Consider the following 16198-nt stretch of genomic DNA (forward strand, 5'->3'; position numbering starts at 1 on the left):
TCTGGTTCAGCAGCTAGAATATTGATATTTTATCTGCATGAGCCCAGGGAGGCTGGGCCCTTCTTGCAGGAAGTGGGGCCTCTGGTCGAGGCCTCGCCTGCAGCGCGGGGACGGCAGGGCCGTTGGGGAGAGATGAGCAGCTGGCTGTCTTTGGTATTTTTATCCTTTCATGCAGTTAAACATTGTGTTCTGTAATGACTGTGTATTAATTTTATAACTGGAAACAGTGTTTAAATAAAAAAGCAAAGGGGCGGTGTGGCCAGTCCTGTCTGTGTCTCAGGCGAGGAGGGGGGTCAGCAGGAAGGTTTTCAAGGCGGGGGGAGGGCGCCGAGCTCAGCCGGGCTGTGACGCCCGCAGCCCGTTGGGGTCCACCTCCCGTGCCATCGGCAGCCCCCCTGGAGAGGACTAGCGGACACGGCTGGGAGGGCTGTGTGGTGACGGGTGGAGGGGCGTCCCTGCGTCTAGCTGCTGCTGGTCCACAGGTCAGAGGGCTTGCTGGACTCCTGCTCTCAGGGACTGGACAGCTTGGGCACCGTCAGCTCTGGCATCCTACGCGGCATCGAGCCAAGGCTGAAGGACTTCCACCAGCTTCTGCTCAGCCCACCCAAGGTAGGTGTCCTGAGCAGAGGCGACCTGCCCTGCCTGCACTGTAGACCTGGCCTCTGTGTTGGGGACACCCAGCCAAGGGTCAGGGGGTCCCAAGGGAGACCCGTCACTCCACTGAGCAGCTTTGGGCAGAGCTTGGTCACACTGAGGAAGGCCCACTTCTTCACCCCCTTGGTCCTCCGGCGTAGCCAGGGCTTCCCACCCGCCCAGCTCACGGCCCCTCGCCTCTCCTTGGGTCTCCTCCTCAGCACCGTCTGTGCTCCCCTGTGCTGCCTGTTGTGCTCACCAGCCTGCTTGTGGTCTGCTTCCCACTGGAAAGGAGGACCTGCGAAGGCAGGGGTTCTGGAACGTTCTGCCAGTGAAAAGGTGGACTGCGTGCAGGATGACCCTGTCACGAGGCCAGCTTTGTCATCAGTCTCCTCTGTCGTATGAGCTCAGGTCACATCCCTGTGGCTGGCCGGCCGAGACCAGAGTATCCCAGGCTCCCAGCAGCAGCAGCCCGCCCGGGGTCACTCTGTGAGCCCTGAGGGAAGCGCTGAGGCTCTTCATCTGACTGACTCCCTGTCTCCTGCAGACCGCCTTGAAGGCTCCTCCCCGGCTAGGCCATGTCACACAGCAGTGGCCTGGCCCTTTGACAGTTGGCTCCTGAGCTAAATGAAGCCCACAGGTGGGCACAGGCTTTAACTGGCGGTGCTTCTGTGTTTGCAGAAAGCCGCAATCCTGACCACTGTCGGCGTGCTGGAGGAGCCCCTGGGCAACGCCCGCCTGCACAGCGCCCGCCTCGTGGCCGCTCTGCTGCACACGAGCACACCCAGCATCAACCAGGAGCTCTGCCGGCTCAACACTCTGGGGCTGCTGCTGGTGAGTGGGCGCCTGAGGGGTGGTTGTCAGGAACGGGCAGCCAGACCGCGGCCCCCGGGCCAGGGCCTGCCTGAGGGAGGCTCTGGTTTGGTCCTGCGGCCCGCGCAGGCCCGTGTGCAGAGACACGTCCTGCCCCCAGGCCCTGCCTCAGTGTAGGTTCACACAGGGTTGCCCTGAAAGCAGAGACGGTGGGGAAACGGGCCTCCCCTTTCTCGTTTCTGCCTCAGAACTTTGTAGCTCTTCAGCCTAAAACAGCCTGAAGAGCCACTCCTCGTCCTCCCACAAGGAGCCGCCTTGGAACTGGGCCTGAAGGACTGCCTGCCTCGGGAAGTCCCTGGGCTTTGCTGTGACCGTGGAGCCCAGACGTGGGTCCGAGAGCGGCTGGGAAAGGCCTCATTTCCACTCCCCTCCCCCACTGGGGAGGAGGAGTTCTCTCTCCCCCTCCCGCTTGTCACTTTTCTTTGAATCTTGCAAAACATACATATATAACATGAGATACACCATTGTAATAATCGTCACTTATGTGGTTCATTGTTCACATTGTTGTAAGCCATCACCACTATTTCCAGACCTTTCTCAGACTGACCGTTACACACTCAGTCCTCATCCTCCCACCCTCCCCGGCCCCACCCTTCTGCTGCTTGTCCACGGGTCTGACTAGTCCACTGACCTACGTAAGTGGGATCTGTGGCCTTCGTGTTCCTTTTGTGTTTGGCTTATTTCACTTAGGATGATGTTCATCTGTGTTGTAGCATGTGTCACAGCTTCTTTCTTTTTTAAGGCTGAATGATATTTCATCGTGTGGATATACTACATTTTGTTTATCCATTCATACATTGATGGACAATGGGTTGGTTCCACATTTTGGCCATTTTTTAAAAAAAATTTGCATACTTATTTTTCATTTGGCCATGAGGCATGGCACGTGGGATCTCAGTTCCCTGACCAGGGATCAGACCTGTGCCTCCTGCATCGGAAGCGCAGAGCCCTGACACCTGAACTGCCACAGAAGTCCTCTTACGGCCATTTTTAGTAATGCTCTTGTCCAGTTCAGGTTAGTTCAGTTGCTCAGTCGTGTCCGACTCTTTGCGACCGCATGGACTGCAGCACGCCAGGTCTCCCTGTCCATCACCAACTCCTGGAGTTTAGCCAGACTCGTGTCCATTGAGTTGGTGATGCCATCCAACTGTCTCATCCTGTTGTCCCCTTCTCCTCATGCCCCCAGTCCTTCCCAGCATCAGGGTCTTTTCCAGTGAATCAGTTCTTCTCATCAGGTGGCCAAAGTATTGGAGTTTCAGCTTCGCATCAATCCTTCCAATGAATATTCAGGACTGATTTCCTTTAGGATGGACTGGTTGGATCTCCTTGCAGTCCAAGGGACTCTCAAGAGTCTTCTCCAACACCACAGTGCAAAAGCATCGATTCTTCAGCACTCAGCTTTCTTTATGGTCTAACTCTCACATCCATACATGACTACTAGAAAAACCATAGCTTTGACTAGACGGACCTTTGTTGGCAAAGTAATGTCTTTGCTTTTTAATATGCTTTCTAGGTTGGTCATAACTTTTCTTCCAAGGAGCAAGCATCTTTTAATTTCATGGCTGCAGCCACCATCTGCAGTGATTTTGTAGCCCAGAAAAATAAAGTCTATCACTGTTTCCACAGTTTCCCCATCTATTTGCCATGAAGTGATGGGACCAGATGCCATGATCTTAGTTTTCTGAATGTTGAGTTCTAAGCCAACTTTTTCACTCTCTTGTTTCCCTTTCATCAAGAGGCGCTTTAGTTCTTCTTCACTTTCTGCCATAAGGGTGGTATCATCTGCATATCTGAGGTTATTGATATTTCTCCCAGAAGTCTTGATTCCAGCTTGTGCTTCACCCAGCCCAGCGTTTCTCATGATGTACTCTGCATAGAAGTTAAACAAGCAGGGTGACAATATACAGCCTTGACGTACTCCTTTCCCAATTTGGAACCCGTCTGTTGTTCCATGTCCACTTCTAACTGTTGCTGCCTGACCTGCATACAGATTTCTCAGGAGGCAGGTCAGATGATCTGGTATTCCCATCTCTTGAAGAATTCTCCACAATTTGTTTTGATCCACAACAAGGTACGGTCAGCAGTGGGCTGCCGCAGGGACAGGGGCTCTGGGTACAGCAGACCTGGGTATGGCATAAGCCCTCTTGGAGGAGGTCACCGTTACCCCCACCATAGAGCCTCCAGAACTTACACAGGACTGGGGAAACAGAGTCTCGGAGGGCACAAACAGAACCTTGTGTGCACCAGGACCCAGGAGAAAGGAGCAGTGACCCCACAAGAGACTGACCCAGACTTGCCTGTGAGTGTCCAGGAGTCTCTGGCAGAGGCGTGGGTGGACGCTGGCCTGCTGCAGGGTCAGGGGCACTGAGTGCAGCAGCAGTGTGAGCAGGGGACCTTTTGAAGGAGGTCACCATTGTCTTCATCACCTCCACCATAGTTTGGCCTCAGGTCAAACAACAGGGGGGGAACACAGCCCCACCCATCAACAGAAAATTGGATTAAAGATTTACTGAGCACGGCCCCTCCATCAGAACAAGACCCAGTTTCCCCCTCAGTCAATGTCCATCATCAGGAAGCTTCCATAAGCCTCTTACCCTTCTCCATCAGAGGGCAGACAGACTGAAAACCACAATCACAGAAAATTAACCAGTCTGATCACATGGACCACAGCCTTGTCTAACTCAGTGAAACTATGAGCCATGCCGTGTAGGGCCACCCAAGATGGACGGTTCATGGTGGAGAATTCTGACAAAACGTGGTCCACTGGAGAAGGGAATGGCAAACCACTTCAGTATTCTTGCCTTGAGAACCCATGAAAATGCTCCTGTAAATGTGGGTATGTAAGAAATCTGAGTCCCTGCTTTCACCTGTCCTCACTGCATCCCCAGAGGTGGGGTTGGTGGAGCACACAGTGATTCTGTGTTCAGCTGTTGGAGGCAGCGGGACACTGTTTTACATTCACACCAGCAATTTCTTCACAGCCTCAGTCACACGTGCTTTCTCTTGTTTTTTGATAATAGCCATCCTGATGGGTTTCAGGTGGTATCTCACTATTTTGTTCTTTTTTAATAAGTTTATTTTTATTTTTGGCTACACTGGGTCTTCATTGCTGTGGGGGGCTGCGCTCTAGCTGTGGTGCACAGGCTTTTCATCGTGGTGGCGTCTCGTTGCAGAGCTCAGGCTTCAGTAGCTGCGGTACTCAGGCTCACTTGCGCTACAGCATGTGGGATGTTCCTGGATCAGGGGTTGAACCTATGTCTTCTGCGTTGGCAGGTGAATTCTTTACCACTGCCACCAGGGAAGCCCCACCTCCCCCCCCCCTCTTTTTTTTTCATATTTATTTGGTTGTGTCAGGTCTTAGTTACAGAATGCAGAGTCTTTAATTGTGGTGCAAGAGCTCAATAGTTGCGGTGCCAACTCAGCTGCCCCATGGCATATGGGATGTTATTACTAGTTCCCCGAGCGGGGATCGAACCTGTGGCCCCTGCATTGGAAGACAGGTTCCTACCCGCTGGACCACCAGGGAAGTCCTCACTGTGTTTTGATTTGTGTTTCCCGGTGATGCAGTGGTAAAGAATCCACCTGCCAATCCAGGGGACACCAGAGACACAGGTTCAATCCCTGGGTTGGGAAGATCCCTGGAGAAGGAAATGGCACCCACTCCAGTGTTCCTGCCTGGAGAGTCCCATGGACAGAGGAGCCTGGTGGACTATACAGTCCACGGGGTCACGAAGAGTCGATCATAACTGAGCAACTAAGTATGGACTCACACACACAATAGTTGGTGCTGAGCATCTTTTCATGGGCTTTTGCTGGCCATTTGAGTATCTTCTTTGGAGAAATGTCTGCTCAAGTCCTCTGCCCATTTTGAGTTGAGGTGTTTGCTTTTGTGTTGTTGTTGAATTGAAGAAGTTCTTTGTTTTCTGATACTAATCTCTTAGGTGTATGATTTGCAGTTATTTTCTCCCGTCATGTGAGTTGTCTTTTTACTTTCTTGATAGTGTCCTTTGACAAACACAAGTTTTTCATTTCGATGAAGTTCGGTTTATCTTTTTTTCCTTGTGTTGCTGGAGCATTTGGTGTCACACCTAAAAAAGCCTGGTCAAATCCACTGGCCTGCGGCTTTTCCCCTGTGTTTTCTTTTAAGAGCTTTAAAATGTGAGTTTTGGTCTTTGATCCATTTTGAGTCATCTGTGTGTTCACTCCCCTGCTCGTGGCCGTCCCAGCAGCGTCTGTCTTGGTTCTCTAGCGTCCGTGCTGTGTGTGTGTTTCGTTCTGTGCTCCTGGGCGCGTCACCGCCAGAGGCTGTTTTCATCTGTCACCAGGCAGCTTATTAAGTGTTTTTTCCCAAGAAAATGCATCGAATTTTGTCAGATGCTTCTTCAGTGTCAGTTGAGCCAGTTGGATAGGTTTAGTCCCTTCGTTCTTTTCCTGTGGTGTATCTCACTCACTTTCCTATGTTGACCCGCCCTTGTATTGTGGGATTCACCTGCCCTGGTCATGGTGTGTCATTGTTTTGCTGCTGAGTTGCTCATCCCCCATGGAGGTCTTTGCCTCCGTGTTCATAAGGGATGTGGAGCTGTAGTTGTCTTCCCTGTGGTGTCTGGTGTAGGCAGTGCTGGCCTCAGGATGGAACAGGTAGGATGCACCCTCTCCTCCTGAGTTCTTTGGGAAGCTTTGAGCAGATTAGTGGTGTTCTTTCCTCTTTAAATGTTTGGTGGAACTCACCAGCGAAGTCGTGTGGTCTGGGCTTTTCTGTGTGGGGAGGTGGTTTTGACTCTGTTGAAGATGAAGCAACCTCCATGTCACCCAAGGTCACACAGGCAGAGGACGTGAAGCCTGGAGACTGCGTCTCTGTGGAGCAGAGCTGTGCAGGCCCACAGGCCGCCTCCTTTTATCCAGCTCCCCCCGCTGGCCTGGAAGAAGGCCCCAAACCCACACCCTGGGGTGGCGCGTGCCCCGTCCCCCTGCCCCATCTCTCCACCCTGCGCACCTGGCTTCCTTCCGTCGGGGCAGCAGGGGGTCTGGGCGCGGGCTGCCGTGGGCCGTGCTGGGTGTGAGGTGGCCACGGGGCATGGGAAGGGTGCCCCCACCCCCCCGCCGGTGCAGCCTGCTGACCTCAGACAGGTCTGGAGGAGGCCCCGTGAGGGCAGCCGCTGCCCATTCAGCCCCCAGGGGCCTCAACCCAGGCCCCTTGGGGAGTGTCCACACGTGCGCCTGTTCACGGCCACCCAGGGGGCGGAGAATCGCTCAGGCTCCCAGTGATTTGTGGGTCAAAGATAAAACCATAAAAGAAGGATGATAAAAATATGACTCAGCAAAACATGTATCATGTAGAGGAGGTGATTTTACAGGAAACTCGCAGCCTCATGGAGACGCACCCGAGAGGCAGCAAGGCTGAGCCGCCATGGGCGAAGCCTCTCACTTAGGACAAACCCACAGGAAGCGGTCAGACAAGAGCAGGGATTAGAGACAGAAGCACGGCCTTGGGCTGGATGGGGAGGGAATGCAGGGCTTCTTGGCAGAAGTTGCTAGAAGCCCTGCAGCCAGATGTCAGGGCGGACTGGGAGGGGGACAGTGTGGGAGGCAGCGGGCAGCAGGGTCCCCTCGGGCTCCGCCCGCAGGAGCCAGCCCGGGGGCGTCCCTTGTCCCCTGTCCCCGCAGGACCTGTTTTTTAAGTTCACCTGGAATAACTTCCTGCACCTCCAAGTGGAGCTCTGCGTAGCCGCCATCCTGTCCCCTGCTACCCGAGAGGACAGGGCCGCAGCCAGGGGACCTGCGGGTGGGCTGCAACCTCCACCCTCCAGCGGGGACCCAGCAACCCCCCAGCCTGCCAGCAGCTGCCCCGAGAGCACCATGGTGGCCCATGTAAGTCCAGCCAGGGTTATGCGAGCTGCTGTGTCCCGCCTGTCTCCGTGCGTCCTGTGTGCCCTGAGGTCCACCTAGGCCGTGTGCACGTGCGATGCTGTGGGCCTTGTGTTCTCTGCTTAACTCTCACGTGACGTGGGTGGGCTGCATGTGAGTGCGGGTGTGACTGAGACCCAGAACACACACTCCAGGCGGGGGAAGCTGTCTGTGAAGGGCTGGAAGCAGGGGAGCCCCGGGCCAGCGGCTTCCCTCCTGAACAGGGAAAGCAGGAGCGTGGCCAGCGGGAGGCAGCGGGGAGGAGGTGGCAGCCGAGAGGAGGGGGGCTGGGCGGAATGCGTGTCCCCGCGTGGATGGCCCTGGGCAGCACCTGCCTAGGGCTGCGGTGGGGACCACAGGGCTGGGCTCTGATGCCGGGTGTGCCCACATGGAGCTCGGGGCTGATGTGTCCGCGTGTTGCCTGCTGAGCCTGCTCAGCCCAGGGGTGGGCGGACGGGGCGTGCAGCCCACTGACCTGACCGCTGCTGCCTGTCCCCAGCTGTTCCAAAAGTGTTGCCTGGTCCAGAGGATCCTGGAGGCCTGGGAAGCCAACGACCACACTCAGTAAGAACCCTGGGGCCTAGTTGGGGCTCCGGGGCTGCCGCGGAGGGTTTGTTTCCAAGGAAAGGTCCCCCTGCTGTGGGAGCAGCTGTGTTGCTGAGGCACAGGGTGGGTGGGTGGCACCGCTGGGCTGTGCTCAGGGTCCTGCTCCGTGAGGCCTGCTCGCCCAGCTTCGGGGCCCCTCAGCTGCTTCCTCACTCGCCTACTCAGCAGCAGAGACACCGGTCCTGTGTCCCACACCCTCCCAGGTCCCCGTCCTGGCCTCCAGCCATGGCGCTCACGGAAGCCTCAGACCCTTGACAGAGCGCCCAGGCCACTTCCTGCCTCCTTGCCCCTCCTGGCCTCTGGTCCCTCTGACCGGCTGGGGCCTTCCTGAAACCAGCAGGCGGTGTCACCCACCGCTTGAAGGTCTCGACTGCCTGGGTGCCTGGGGTGGCTGCAGGGTCCAGTGGGCCGCCCCAGTCCCCCTCTGCTCCCCCTGTGCCCTCCTGGGGGCTGCTCTGGGTGGGGGTCTCTGCGACCTCACCTGGTCCATCCTTCCTGTGCTGCTGCGCTGGACCCACAGATGTGCGTCCACCCTCACGGAGCCCCAGGGACGGTGGGGCCACCGCGGCTTCCGCTGGCCTGGGTGTGTGGCTCAGGAGGCCTGTGCTTTGCATGTTCGTACACGTGTGTACCTATGTCGAGAAATGCTCACTGCTGTTAACCGAGGGGTCTCTGAGCCCCAGGAAGCAGTGGGCAGGGGTGCGAGCCTGGACTTCTCAACCCAGCTCTCCCGTGTTCTGGGCGGCTTGCTCACAGGCCTCCACCTTCGTCCAACTTCACCTCTGGGCCAGTTCCTCCCAGTCTCCTGACCCCCTTCCCCTGCCAGGGGGACCCACTGAATCGGGACCCTTGGTGTCCTCTCTGGCTGTCACTGGACTAAGCAGAGAATATGGTGGAAAGCAGGTGCCGTCCGCCCTGGGATTTGAGGGCTGCGTTTCTGAATGCAGAAAGCCTGGTGTCTTCCAGTCCTCTGCTGTCAGGCCGCCTGGGGGGCGATTAAGAGGTTGAGGAAGAGCCGTGTGTTTGGGGCCACGTGAGACGTGCTGGTGGCCGCCAGCCAGGGCGGGGACAGCCACCCCTGCTGCTGCCCACTCATGGTCCCCAGTTGGGCCTCAGTTTCCCCCAGGTCTTGGGACGCCCTTGGGCAGCTCTATAGCACTGATCCGACGCTGGTCTGCAGGGCCTCTGTCTGTGCGGGCGGGAGCGGCATGCGCCTCTCAGAGCTGAGAGGGGAGGGGTCCTGGTGCTGAGCACCTGCTGCTCCGCAGGGAGGAGGCCTGTGGGAGGCGGCGGGGCGAGGCTGGGCCAGGCAGAGCCCCGCAGACCTGATGCTCCCTCTCTTAGGGCGGCAGGCGGCATGAGGCGCGGGAACATGGGCCACCTCACCCGGATCGCCAATGCGGTGGTGCAGAACCTGGAGGGGGGCCCCCTGCAGAGCCAGGTCAGCGAGGTCTTCCGAGGTGAGCGCCTCCAGGCCCCGGTGTCGCTGCCCAAGGTGCCCCCCTGCTGTGCGGCCTTCAGCGGGTGGGACTGGCCCTGCTGCTGGACAGTCAGCTCACCTGCCACGGGGCTGACGTGCCCGGTGGGCCTGGGCCTGAGTCAGTTCCCTGCTGAGCCCTGCGCTCCCGCTTGTGCTGTTTGTAAGAGCAGCCTGGAGCCCTGTGGGGCCTGCACTGGGCCCTAGCGGGCCCCCTCTTCATCACATCTGCAGCCTCTCCACCTGGGGCTGCCACCTGCCCCTTGCGTGTCCCGGATGCCACTCTGCAGCTCCCAGCACCACTCTTCCTGGGCTGAGCTGGGGGGGCCTGAGGGGGTTCAGATGGGAGAAGGTGGGCAGCCTGGCCTCTTGGGGAGGAGGACAGCACCGCCTAAGCAGTGGGCGCCAGCGGGGGTGTGCACTCGGGGCGACTGCAGGCCACGTGCACACGAGCCAGGCCCAACCCCCCAGAAGGCAGGATTCTGAGGGCACTGAGGGGCTGTGGCGTGGAGGCCTGAGGACAGGGCTGGCCCGGGGTGAGGGGGACGCTTGTGAATGCTGAGAGAGAGCGAGCAAGCACCATCTGGGAGCCCTGGCTGGGTGTGCGTGCTGTCGGGTGGGGTGGTCCACGTGCTGTCTGGGGGCCTGAGCCCGCTGGGGCGTGGGAAGCTGCCTTGCCAATGTCCAGTTGGTCATGCACATGAGTGTGGCCTTGGTGTGCCCCCTAATGTGCCCTTGCCAGGTTGCCTCCACAGTGGTCTCCACCGTGGCCCCCACAGCCCAGGGACAGCTGTGAGCCAAGAAGCTTGGGGGCTGGGGGCCTCTGATACAAGCAAGGAGCTCAGTCACTGGTGGAGGCGCACGCCCCTGACAGCCCTGTGTCGGGGAGCGAGTGTCTGGGCTCCGAGCTCCCCAGGAACACGCACGCCCGTGGGCTCGGGCCTGTGAGGCCGAAAAGGGCGCACCGTGCCGCGGGGTTCGCGGGGTTTCGGAGGCCCAGGGGCTCAGTGGGCGGCCTTCCCTGCAGGGCTCCCGGCGGACTGCCGCGGGCGCTGGGAGAGCTTCGTGGAGGAGACGCTGTCGGAGGCCAACCGCAGGAACGCGGTGGACCTGGTGAGCAGGCCGGGCACAGAGGGGCCCTTGCGGCCCTCTGGGCAGAGCTCTGCGGGCCCCGTGGTCCCGCCTGGCCTGGGCTCACGGGGCTGCCGCGTGCAGAGGGCTGGGGGCGGCGGGGCACCCGTCACACTTGCCTGCCCTGGCCATTGCAGGTGAGCACACACCACCTTCACCCCTCAAGTGAGGAGGAGGACATGGAGGGCGTTTTCCCCAACGAGCTGTCCCTGCAGCAGGTGCGTGGGGCCCGGCCTCCTTGTCCCCACAGCGCGGTGCCCTGATGTGTCACCGGAGCCACGGGTGGGACCTGGGGAGGTGGCCCCCAACCCGCCGCCCCTGAAGGTTGTGCAGCCTCACCTCCTCTCCCAGGGGCCCCCGGGAACTCTGTGTCCATCAGACCCTTGGGGACATGGTTGGCTGTGTGGACGTGGCTGCCTTGGGCGCCCACCCAAGGGGGCAGGAGCTGGGCGAAGCAGCTGAGGGCGTCTCTTTAGAGCAGCCGGGCCTGTCGCCCAGGCTTTCTCTGAGTACCAGGTCCAGCAGATGACGGCCACCTTCGTGGACCAGTTTGGCTTCAGCGACGAGGAGTTTGCTGAGCAGGATGACAGTGTCAAGTGAGCCGTCGGCATGTGCCCGCCCCCGTTGCCCACCGCGTCCTTGGTGCCTGTGGGAGGGAGCCAGGTGCCGCTTGGCCTGACGTGGTCCACGGCCTGTGGTCAGCCCTGCTCAGGCAGTCACACCACCGCCTCAGCTGGGCGCCCCGTGTGACCCCCGCTCTGGAGGTGCCCTCGGGAGCGCGGGCAGGCGGGTGGCCCCTGGCTGTGAGCCTGCAGCGTGGTGCCCCCGCCCCCGCCCCTCAGGTCCGGGCGGGGCCACCTCCCCTCCCGTCCTGGTGGAGGTGACGGTGTCCCTGCTGTCCCCTCAGCGCCCCGTTTGACAGGATCGCGGAGATCAGCTTCAGCGTCGACGCCGATGACGACAGCGTGAGTCTGCGGGGGCTCCCGGGGTGGCCAGGCTCTGTGGGCCCGAGGCCACCGGGGCCCACTTGTGCTCTCCCGCAGCCTGGCGCCGCGCTGTTCGAGGCCTGCTGCAGCGACCACATCCAGCCCTTCGACGAGGATGACGATCTCTGGGAGGACGAGGAGACGCACCATGCGGCCCGGGTGACCAGAGCCAGGTGGGCCCCGGAGGCGCCGGCCCCGCCCCGCCTTGGCCCCGCCCCAGCGCGCGGGGAGGGCTGCTCTGACTCCTCTCCCCCCAGGTTCGGGGGCCCCCACACCTCAGAGCGCTGCCCACAGGACGGCCCGGAGCGCCGAGGCCAGGGTGCGGGCGAGGGTGCAGACGTGGGCGGGGACGCAGCTCGGGCAGGCTCCCCGCGGGTCTCCGGACGGCAGGAAGGCCCCCGCGTTGAGGGCGGCTCAGAAGGTAGGTGATGGGGCCGCGGGGGGATTGGTGGAGACGCGGGGACAGAGGATCTGGTGCCCCCGCCCCTGCAGCAGACGCTTTCAGGCCCTGACAGTCCCGGTGGAGCCCGTCAGAGCCACCCTCCGGCCACGCCGTCCTGGCTCGGGGTGGGTGTCCCCGGGACTCACTGGGGGAGGCGCGTCTGTCCCCTTGCTGCGGGGTCTCCACTGTCAGTGACTCCTGGACCCCAGGGCAGGGCAGGTCTGCCTGCTGGACAAGGAACATGGACATCCTGTTTCCGCCAGCAGGCTCCCCGTGGGCCGTGTTTGATGGGCCAGTGACTCCCATGGCCGCAGGCCCGGCCTCAGCAGTGGCACTGGACGTGGGTTCCAGTGTGTGGGCAGCCAGCTCCGCCAGCACCTCTGCTCCGGAGGAGAAAGGCTGGGCCCAGTTCGCCGACTTGCAGCCTTTCTGTTGGTGAGGCGGGGGGTCGGCGGCCCTGGCTGCCTGAAGCCAGGCCTCCTGGCTCCAGCTCACTGTCGGCCTCATCCACAGCTCGGAGTCGGGGCCGAGGTGCAGCTCCCCGGTGGACACTGGTCATGGCGACGCCCAGGGTGGCCTGAACCACGGCCCAGAGAGAACCCGTGAGTAGGGGCCACTTTGAGCAGAGGAGTGGGATGTGGTGGCCAGGACCCCAGGGCGGCCGTGTCCCCTGGTGATGTTGGGGCCTGTGCCGCCTGGGGCCTGGAGTGGGCCTGTCGCTGGGGGAGGCCCCACCTCCAGGCAAGGCCCCCGGGCTGGCCCGCCACCTCCCAGGAGCAGATCGCAGGGGGCACCATGCCACCCTGTGCTCATCCTGGGGCCTGTCCAGAGCGCAGGCCCTGAGCCCCATCAGACAGACTTGGAAGCCAGAAGGCTGAGTGGTGGCCCTGCCTGTGGGGAGGACAGTTCTCTGCAGTTCTGTGAATTCAGACACAACGTGTGCATGTTACATAGGCACAGTAGTGGGTGTGGGGGACAGGTGTGTCCCTGGGTTGTGAGCTGAAGTTCCCGCACGCCCTCTGTCCTCACCTGGCATCACTGGCTCCCTATCTCGCAGTTGGTGCCTGGAGCACGTGTGTCACCAGGAAGGCACCCCTGGTGGCTGCCAGCAGCCCTGAGGATGAGCAGAAGGCGGCTGCTGCCTCGGAGGCTGTTAGTGTGGGTCCCAGCCAGAAGGCCTCCCCACTGTCTGTGTCGGGCCCCAGGTGAGCAGGGCAGGGTGGGTGGCAGGGGGTTCCCAGGGGCGCGCAGAGGCTTGGCGGTCCCCACTGCTCCCTCTAAGGGGAAGCCACGGGTGGTCACTGAGGTAGCGAGGGGCCAGCCCACCCCAGGCCTCGCTGGAGGGGATGGCCAGGCTTCGGGGGTCCCAGCGGGGGGGTGCTCTGGAGCTCCTGCCGTTCCTGGGTGGGTGCCTAGTGCAGGGTCACACCCATCCCCGGGCGCCTCAGACACACGCACGTCTGTCTCGCTGGACCGGTAGGACGAGGGGGTTTGGGGCTCTGCTTGGACCCAGGCTCTGACAAGGGCATTCCCCCAGCAAGCTCAGCCCTGTACCCACTCCCGTACGCAGGGCGGGCCCACGGCCTGTGGGACCCACTGTGGACACAGGGCTCCGGGCTGGGCAGGAGCCCAGGACAGGAGACAGGGCTGCTCCCAGCTCCCAGCGGCCACCTTGGAGCCTCCCTCTTGGTTCTGGGGCTCAGCCTGTCCGTGGGGGCCCAGCTCTGGCTCACACACACTGGCTCCTGGGACCCAGGGCATGCTGATCCCGGCTGGCACGGTGCTGGGCTCATGGGCCGTGGGCCCACCTGGGAGGGAGCAGGCGCCTGTGTCAGGAGGGGCTCGTTCACGCTGAGGCTGCATTTCTTCCCTTCCTGACCCCCACCCCCCCCAAAACCTGCTCCACGATCTTGTGAAAGCAAGTCCTTTGGTTTGAGGGGTGCTCTTCGAGCTGTGTGGGTAACGAACCAGGCTTGTCTGCAGGCTCCCCCTGCCCCTCGCTGCCTCCCGAGTCCTCGCGAGGCAGCGGGTGACGCCATGTAGTGCGGGTGGGTGCGGCTGCTGGTGCTGTGGGCCCACGTGGGCCCCAGGCCCCCTCTTGTGCTCTCCTTCTCCAGGGGTGGGTGGACGCACTCTGGGCAGACGGGGCCTGCGGCTGTCCAGGGGATGGCCCTGGGCCACGTGGTCCACAGAGGGGTGTGGGCTGTTGGGAGCTCCTGAGGGGCAGCCCCGGCTGAGCGATCCTGGCAGGAGGCGGCCGCCTGGAGGGCCGCACAGGGGTCTTTGGAGTGTTTGGAACTTGGGGTGGCAGAGCGGGGGCCTGGGTAACCGGAGCCCGTCTGCCACGCAGGACTGACCATGCCCCCAGCTCACCGCCAGGCCCGGCACCCCTGAACCCTGCAGAGGCACCCGCTGCCCCCGCCGTGGCCACCCTCCCCGAGGCTGCTGTGATGGCTCCCACGGCGCTGGGCATCACGGGCCCCACGACCCGGGCCGTCTCCCCCGTGCTGGCCGTGGCCGTCCCCCCGGGGCCCATGGTGGCAGTCACCACCACAGCCCCCGCTAGCCCAGCCGTTTCCATGGCGGCTGCCCTGGGGACAGTGACGAGAGACAGGTGAGCTGGTCAGGCCAGGGGAGGGCGGGGGACCCGGGGTGGGGGGGACCCACCCTGAGCGACCCCCCCACCCTCTCCCACAGACAGGCTGATGGGCCGCCGCCCTCAGGGGCCGCCCTCAATGGCCCCGTGTGACGCTGCTGCTGCGCAGTCTTGGCGCCCAACCCAGAAAACTACCTGGTGACGCAGTTTGTCTTTTTTTATTTAATTTAATTTAAAAATAAATGCTGCATTGGTAAAGCTGGCAGTTGGAACCAGCTGGACAGCCCCGTCTGCATTTCTCCTGCCTGACCCCGACCGAGCAGGCCATGGGGGTCCAGCCCCGCACACAGCAATAAGGCCTCGGTCGTGGCTCTGCCCGCAGGAGCCCTGAGGGCCAGGCCAGACTCCACAGACTCCCTGCCTGTTTTTTTACCATTTTTTTTTTTAACAGATGCAGGAAGAGCCACGTGTTTGCACTTTTTATCTGGCACAGGAGAGGGTCTCTGAGGCTCTGGGGTCAGATGCAGGTCTGGAGCGGGGCTGGCCAGACGGGGTCCTAGCTGCCCAGAGCTCCTGGGAGTGGGCCCTGTGCCAGGCTGCAAACGACTGCCTTAAGAAACAAGCCCCCTGCGGCCTGGCAGGGTGTCCTGGGCTCCCGCCAGTGTGCACCGGGGGTGCCGGGCAGGCGCTGGCCGAGGGCGTGGATGGGGTGCGGAGAGCCCAGCAGTGCTGGGGGGCGCCGAGCTGTCCCGGGGGGTCTGCAGGGTCACCTCACGTGACGTTCTGACGATCTGACGGCACCCAGACCCTCGACTCCAATAAAGGCTGTTATTCTCACCTACAGCCCCGCGTGTCTCGCGTGGTGTTCCGCTGCAGGCCCTGGAGCTCCAGGCAGGGGCCGGCGGGCCCTCCACTGCCCCAGGCCCGTCTGAGTCGGCACCAAGACCAGCTCCGCCTGGAGACTGCGTGCTGGGCAGGGGCCTCAGCCCAACAGCTGTCCCAGGGAGGACCTGCCAACGCCTTACCTCCCGCGGTGGGTGGTCTCCACCCAGGACCTCTTGGGGGAACCTCTGGCCTCCGTAGTGCCACACCCCACCTCCCACCTGCTGCCGCCCCGCCCCTGGTTGGCACCCATTGCGAGTGAGGCACAGTCCACGTGACGCCCACACTTGAATGGAGAGTGACCCCCATTACACCTGCGAATAGGGCAGTGAGGATGGTCAGGGCCAAAGGCAGGACTCGGGAGAGGAAGAGACGGGCGTTGGGACAGAGCTCCCGTCACGGATGCCATCGGGGCACCGTGCCTCACCATCCCACCTCCGCCCTGAGCCCCGAGCACCCTTGCTCCCCAGAGCGCCCCCCTCCTTGGTGTCTCCCCCAGGCCCTGCCGTCCCATCCCATGGACTCTCATCTGAGCAGGGATCAGGGAGACTGCACCCTGTCCTAACTACCCCCACCCCTCTGGACTCACGACTGCTTCCTGGGAGTTCCCTCGTCTGTGCCCCTCTTCACAACACACCCCAAGTGGCGCCCACCCTTTGTACCAGCCC

The 16198-nt window shown here is 61.5% G+C and overlaps 1 protein-coding gene across 46 annotated transcripts in view; it reads left to right on the top strand.

Annotated features, from left to right (window-relative positions):
* The window catches only part of PPP6R2 (protein phosphatase 6 regulatory subunit 2), a 60406-nt gene extending 44915 nt beyond the window's left edge, over positions 1 to 15491 (top strand). For 9 of the 46 annotated variants that reach the window (XM_081591044.1, XM_081591065.1, XM_081591070.1 and 6 more), the window contains 16 exons: positions 483 to 609; positions 1315 to 1467; positions 7171 to 7374; positions 7910 to 7974; positions 9361 to 9476; positions 10521 to 10606; positions 10762 to 10842; positions 11123 to 11220; positions 11532 to 11589; positions 11668 to 11783; positions 11868 to 12031; positions 12316 to 12487; positions 12566 to 12654; positions 13110 to 13257; positions 14403 to 14666; positions 14750 to 15491. In XM_081591044.1, the coding sequence (XP_081447170.1) occupies positions 483 to 609; positions 1315 to 1467; positions 7171 to 7374; positions 7910 to 7974; positions 9361 to 9476; positions 10521 to 10606; positions 10762 to 10842; positions 11123 to 11220; positions 11532 to 11589; positions 11668 to 11783; positions 11868 to 12031; positions 12316 to 12487; positions 12566 to 12654; positions 13110 to 13257; positions 14403 to 14666; positions 14750 to 14801 (1993 nt within the window). In that variant the 3' untranslated portion in view covers positions 14802 to 15491. The remainder of the gene's footprint in view (positions 1 to 482; positions 610 to 1314; positions 1468 to 7170; positions 7375 to 7909; positions 7975 to 9360; positions 9477 to 10520; positions 10607 to 10761; positions 10843 to 11122; positions 11221 to 11531; positions 11590 to 11667; positions 11784 to 11867; positions 12032 to 12315; positions 12488 to 12565; positions 12655 to 13109; positions 13258 to 14402; positions 14667 to 14749) is intronic. The other 37 variants (XM_081591072.1, XM_081591048.1, XM_081591071.1 and 34 more) reach the window with 8 other exon arrangements.
* Positions 15492 to 16198: the final 707 nt, after the last annotated feature.

Source organism: Giraffa tippelskirchi, chromosome 4, assembly GCF_054371585.1.
Source record: "Giraffa tippelskirchi isolate mGirTip1 chromosome 4, T2T-mGirTip1v1.2.pri, whole genome shotgun sequence".
Taxonomy (NCBI): Eukaryota; Metazoa; Chordata; class Mammalia; order Artiodactyla; family Giraffidae; genus Giraffa; species Giraffa tippelskirchi.